This window comes from Clavelina lepadiformis, chromosome 5 (genome assembly GCF_947623445.1).
Source record: "Clavelina lepadiformis chromosome 5, kaClaLepa1.1, whole genome shotgun sequence".
NCBI lineage: Eukaryota > Metazoa > Chordata > Ascidiacea > Aplousobranchia > Clavelinidae > Clavelina > Clavelina lepadiformis.
The window spans coordinates 9,993,136-10,000,000 of record NC_135244.1 but is presented as its reverse complement, the minus strand read 5'-3'; the positions used below and the strand labels follow the sequence as shown (position 1 = coordinate 10,000,000).

The following is a 6,865-nucleotide window of genomic DNA, read 5'->3' as shown; positions in this document are numbered from 1 at the left end:
CCGTTTCTTATTGAGTTTCATACTGCAGTGTTATCAATCACTTTTTGAAAAAATTGAGGTATTGTTACGTCATAAGTACGTCGTAGTAGTCTATTGTTATGCCATAAAACTGGTGCGAAGGCGGTAGACTAGTATCTCGTACTAAGTACGAGATTGTCTGTAGACTATACTAGTCGTTATAGATACAAAGAGTGACGAATTGAAGGCAAAATTTCATACAATGGGCATATCGCTGCTTGACTTTTACAAAAAGTACCTTCTTGAAAGTGGTCTTTATCCCAGCTTGACCAACAATGCAAAAAAATGGCATCAATGTTTGGTTGCACGTACACATGTGAACAAATGTTTTCAACAATGAAATTCACGAAGAGCAAGCTAAGATCACGCATTTCCGACGCCCATTTAGAAAATGTTCTGGTTCTTGCTTCATCTGACTTGTCACTAGATGTTGAAAAACTTTCACAAAGCAAGCAGCATGAAGTGTCACATTAATGCTGTGTTGTTGAAGTGTGAATACATATATTTTGCGCCTTTTGTGATTGGTATGATTGAGATTGCAGCAATGTAGCGTAATATACTGAAGTGAATGTGAATTATAGTATTAATAAAAATTCCGGCCCGCCAAAGAGTTGTACACTCGACATTTGGCCCGTGACTAGCAAAAGGTTGCCGACCCCTGGTTTACGAGGTGATGTTTGCCTCATGCATGTGTGTGTTCATCTGTAAAAATAACTCTTTATGTTAGAAATGCTCTCAGAATAAAAGCAGTGCCATTATACTTAATGCTTATGACTTTTAAAAAAGGCAGTTGTATGCTTTATGGCTTAGACTACCTTAGAACTGTTTTAAGAAACACACTGCCAGCTAGTGGCTCATTGCTCAACTAGCCTACTAGTGAACACGCATATCAACTCAACTAGTGAACACGCATATCAACAGAGTCATATTAACGAACAATCAATAACTAATTATAACCAAGAATGCAAGTTGGCACAATTGCTTGAACCATCCAAACTGAGTATTGTGCCTTAATTACATATAATTAAGCAAGTCAAATTGTATGCCACTACACATCAATGGTAGCAGCTAAATTAAACACAATCCCATCCAAAACATATGCAGCAAAAGCTTAAATATAAAAGTTGGATTGAAAAGACCGGATTGAAATGACTGGTTTTGTTTAACAAGAAATTAAGTGTATATGTATGATCATAAGCGCTGACTTTTATTTTTGCACAGAGTAGTGGCGGCATGGCAAACAACTGTTGTCAACGCGAAGAAACTTTCGAGCTGAGTTTCAGCGTGATTGTTCACTTGCTTTCTACTAATTGCGTTTTGTAGCTTTAATGAACATAACTGTCATCTTTTTCTGGCGTGGCTGTTGAAGCGGGCGATCACCTCGATCGTTTGGAGTAAGCGATTAATCACTCTTCTTGAGCACACGAGATGAGCAGATTTTACACCTTGCAAATGTTAATAGCCGAATATTCAGAAAACTTCATGATGAACACATTTTCATTCAGTTTTCAAGTTGTTGTTGCCTATTTTCGGGATTATGAGATCTTTCAACGATCTTGGCGTTTAAGTATGTTTTCAAGGTTAACCCAAGGTATTAGCAACCATACGTTGCTTTTATTGTGCCGTCAGTTTTACATCATGTACATTTTTATACAAGACAAACTGTTTTCCACTGCTTAAATGTAGAACTGGACTTCGACTAAGTCGTCAGTTCGCCTATTGCTTGGACTCGGCGTAAAGCCTACCCTATTGTTTTCTGTAGTATCAAGTTTGGCTAAATTGTCTTTGCCTAACTTGCCATCATTCTTGCTACTATTACCAGAATAATTTGTATAAGTAGTCAGACCTTCAAAACACTTTGTCAACATGATTACATGGCAAACTTAATCTGCTATGACTACACTACAGCTGAACAGCCCAGCTGTTTGTAATCCTTGTTAACGTAACGCAACCTTATTGTACGTCACAATGTACATTTATGAAGGACCAAGAAACCTTGTCATTTTAGACTGTTTTTATCAGTTGTTCTTTTACTTCAGGTAGCCATGCTACAGTCAGATGAAGCAGCCTAGCTGGAGAGTACAGAATATTGATAAGAATGAAACTAGCTATAGTGCATAGGCAATGTTTTTATAGTGCAGTTTTGCTTTTGCTATCAAGTGCAAAGTTGTTTTCTGTCTTCCGAAAACCATCAAACAAGTTACGATTGTGACAGCCTAGGGCTGTTAGTGGTTAGGTAGTGCCTGGTAAGTGGATTGAGGCCAGGACACTATTCTATGTGAAAAATTAAAATCTTAATACTGTATCTCGACAAGCATTAACTTTTAACCAAAAACAATTTACGGAGTTTTTAATTCAAATGTAGTACTGTACACCAAAAAGTGCAAGAAAAAAGAGTGATTTTGTGTTGTTTGCCTAAGTCGTCAGTTTGCTAAAGTCGATTTTTTTTTTGTTTCCCTTAAGGTGGTAACTTAGGCAAATTCTACTGTATTTACTTCACTTTTAATGACGTATTAATTTGGCACAGTTGCAAAATGTAGAGCTGCACAGTAACATCACCCAAGTCGGATAAATTTTTACACATATGGCTCACCAGCATTTGGCCTTCCATTTCCATTACGCGTTGCATTGTGTATGTCACTTTTCACGAATTCTTTAGCAATATGACAATGGAACACATAGAAGCATTGTGTGACAGGAAGTCTAATCGCAGCTTGCGAAAGTATTGTTTATACTAAAAACGATCATTCAATAAGGTCGAAAACTCAACCAAGCGACCAGTTCACAACTTTATGAATCATAATTAAATTAAACAATAACATTCTATGTTAATCTTTTGGTATAGGACACTACCGTATTGAAACGGTCGCAGTGACTAGAGACAGAATAATGACCTTGAGCACTGTTTATCGTACAAGTCGAGTTTAGGTTACTTTAGATCAAGCTTGCATGTGACATAATTTCAGTTGCTTTCGCGTGCCTTGCGGCTTGAAACTCTGCAGAAGTCTTTAGAAACCTATTTTTTACAAAACAATAGTATTATGGTATGTTTTTTTTTCATGTGACAATCACTGCTGTTGTTTACTTAGTACTAAATTTTGAAGATTGAATCATAAAAATTTCTTAATGAAAAGCTTGTAGTGAACACGAAAATAGTATAAAAGTTATTCCAGAAGAAGCAATGCACATTTGACACAATCGCCTGCCTAACACCAACAAAGATATTCAATCCTAGCCAAAAATTATGTGGTCGGGCCTAATTAAATACTGGTAGTCATCTGTTGCCTGGTCCTCACAGGAAAGCAGTTTACCCAATGCTACACAAGATTTGTTTGTGGTAAAATCGGTGTACTGTTTTGAGCTTTGCTTTATGTTGTCCTGTGGCAAAGAGCACTTTTACTCACGTGAGGAATGGGTTGACCATCACCCTGTAGCAGCGATCGTAGGGTGGCATGGCCAACTTGAAACTCTTCAAGTCAGCGCCTATGTAGTCACATGTATGTATGTTTTTTATGAGCTGTTTAGTGCATTTTTTTGCATGTTTAATGGTGCTTTTGACCATTGAGTGTTTTGATCTTTATTAAAAAGTGAAGTAAACCTATTTGTTACCAAGATAGCGTACAAAAGTACATATGTAATGTACATATGGTACACTGTCTTGTCTGACCAGTAATAGTTCATATTGTTAAATAATATCTAAGTAGTCTATACTGGTATACATGTAAATTTTAAGCAAGAACTTATACTATACCATAAATAATCATTACTAAAATAAGTTTAACGCACTTATTTTGACGTATTATTTCACTTAAAATTCGTTTCCCACAATCCAGTTCATACTGCATATCTTCTGAGTGGAAAACTTGCCAAGTTTCTTTTCGTTCCGCATTATTTTTAACACTGTGAGTTGCTTCAGCTGCTTGAAGGGATATCTCATCATTGTCACCAGTCACTTGATCAACTTCATTTTTATGTGAAAGATCAGTGGATTCGGCATACTTGTGTTGTAACTCATCCATTATCAATGAAGCATAGCAGCATATAAATTTTCTCCTCAGTTAGAAAACATTACCTCACAAGCAATTTTTATACTTATCTGGTTCTATAAGGGGCACCTCCAAAACATAAAACTTCATGCCATGAAAAGCAAAGCTTATACTGTAATACGAAAATCTCATCTAATAGCCTATTAGGCAAATTAGGGATCTAATGCATAAGTGCACAACTGACGTCACAATTTGAGTAGCTGGGGTCTAGTATAATATAAATGCATGCTGGGGTTGTGTACTTCACCAAGGTAAAGCCAGCTCAACTTTTTCGTTTTTGACGTGGCGTCTAACATTTTTAGAATTGTAGCATGTAACAAAATTACTTTAAACAAAGCTGGAAATAAAAAAACGTACCTCTGCACTAGACCCTAATTTAGGCTACCGTAATACCGGTATAGATGGCAAGATGTAAACCGGTATTATTAAATGTAAATGATATGTTCAGATACGTATATTTACATATATATTAGATGTAAATATACATATCTGAACTAACACGTCGTAAAATACAAAAAGCAATGCTTGCTGTACAATGTGACCAATCAAGCAGCAAGCATGCTGCACAAACAAAAGTGAATTGGGATGAAATGGCTTACTCCAACCGCCAGAAACGGAGAAGGCGCTGAGCCCCTACTGGTTACTGGAAAGTTTGCTTTCAGTGCGCCAATAAATATAATACCAAAATTTGTGCCACGCCAACGTAATACATAGAATATAGAGCAAAACGGCAATTCTGGGCTAAAAAATACCTCAAAAGCAAACTGTCTCTCATCTTACAATCTTTCCAGTTTGCTGCTGAATTGGTGCAAATGCAATGCGCAACCAGAAGCTGGGAAAAGTGGGAAACAACACAAATGCGCCATAAAAATGTTTGACAGTTTATTTCTTTAAAATTACCTAAAATGAATTACTTAGATTTAGAATTTACAAAAACAATGATAGTGGGTTTCACTAGTACTGGATCGTATATTGCTTTGAACAAAGAAATATTTGACAATGAAACTCACGCGCCAACTTTAACCTTAAAAATGTGCCACAACAAACAACACACAGTGGCGCACAGACCAAAACCGTAGTATTCTCGTATGCTAAAGGACATGCAAAAAAAAAACTGTTCTCAAAAAGAATCATAATGATTGACCTAAAGACAAAGAGAGTGACTATTCCACCGTATGTATGTCACGCATCAAGTTGAGAGAGGTACATAATTCGATAGGTTAGAAGAAAGGTTATACAAAACGTTTAGTTATTTAAGGTTCTATTAGATTTATATTTATATTAAAATTAGAATTAGGTTAGGTTCAGGTTACTATGTTATAATATTTAAGTTAAGTTAACAAGAAACTGTGAAACTTATACGTTCAAACGCACGATTTTTTTTCACGCAGAAACTTTCTAGCAGAATTAAGTAGGCCAAACTTTTTGTAAGATAACTGTAAGGTTCAAATGCATTACACATAAATAACAAATATTATAAAAATCAATTAGTTTAAAGGCTATATAGATTTTCTGACAAGTAACACCCTATAGGTTGAATGTCGACTGCGGGCCGCCTTGGATATCAAACGAATTTAACGTAACGATAAACTAGTTGTTTTTGACACTTAACAACTGTCCTCACTTCATGCAATGGTCAAAATATTTCTAAAATTGGCCAATGATAATGTAATTTAGAAAAAAAATTATAAAGATTTTGAAAATGTTGATTTTTTAAAATTTTGTACCGGAAAACGGTGTCTACTGGGTGTTGAACGATCAATCATTTTATTTTTTTGTCAAAAACGCTGTGGGGACGAAAAATGTAGCCAGTTTTTTAGTAACACCTTCCAATGAACAGGAAAAAGTGAAAAAGCCGAAAAGGCTTAAAACGTACTCAAGAGAAATAACGTTAATATTTGGTGGTAACAACTAGGACGGCCACTAAACCTATAGCCCTACTTAGTTAAATCCTTTAAACATAAGTTGAAAAATCAAAAATTAAGCAGACAAGCTGGTGGTGTGTGTTTAAGCAACTGATGAATGAAAATTGTTTCAATGCTGTACATCAGTGGTTTTTATTACATTTTACCCAACGTCAAACTAGGTATATTTGATCCTTAATAAGTGTATTAACGTCATGCAATGCTAAAAAAACTTTAAAATTGGGGAACAATGAGGTAATTTTGTCGTAATTTAAAAATTACAACCATATTCAACCTGTAGAGTGTTAGTCGTCAGAAATCTGTATAGTCTTTAAATTAATTTATTTTTTATAATTTTTGTCATATTTGTGTAATGCATTTGAATGTTACGGTTATTTTGAAATAATGATTTAATGTTGGTATCATGTTTTTTTTAAGTTTTAAAGATTTATATCAAGCTAGCTGATATTGTTTGCCAGCAAGTTTCTGTTAGTTTGATTCAGGTGAAGTAGTGGCAGCCAAAAAACAAAGTTAAAACTTAACAAAAAGACAAAACTCCCGCCAGTTTTGTAGAAATCTGACTGACAAGTTGTGTTTGACGTAGAGCATGCATAGCCTTAGGAACCCAAGGCTATGCAAGTTCATGCATGCAAGGCAAGTTAACCTAAGTTAGGGTAGACCCAGTTTCATCTTGTATGTATACCCTTATAGGCTTCATACTTAACTCACGAAAAGCAGATAAAATCTTGCCTTCAGTTTTCTTTAATCTAATTATCTCGGCCTAGGCCTACACAGTAAACGTTACAAAGAAACTTACTGCCAACGACTCACCATCATTATATAGACTATAGCTATTCGCTAATCAAATTTTAAGTTTTGTATACTTTAAATGAAATT

At 35.3% G+C, this 6,865-nt stretch overlaps 1 protein-coding gene across 2 annotated transcripts in view; it reads right to left on the bottom strand.

Annotated features, from left to right (window-relative positions):
- LOC143459383 (uncharacterized) overlaps positions 1-4,167 on the bottom strand; it is a 16,130-nt gene extending 11,963 nt beyond the window's left edge. For both annotated transcript variants that reach the window (XM_076956521.1, XM_076956522.1), the window contains exon 1: positions 3,805-4,167. In XM_076956521.1, coding sequence (XP_076812636.1) covers positions 3,805-4,037 — 233 coding nt within the window. In that variant the 5' untranslated portion in view covers positions 4,038-4,167. The remainder of the gene's footprint in view (positions 1-3,804) is intronic.
- Between the last annotated feature and the right edge of the window lie 2,698 nt (positions 4,168-6,865).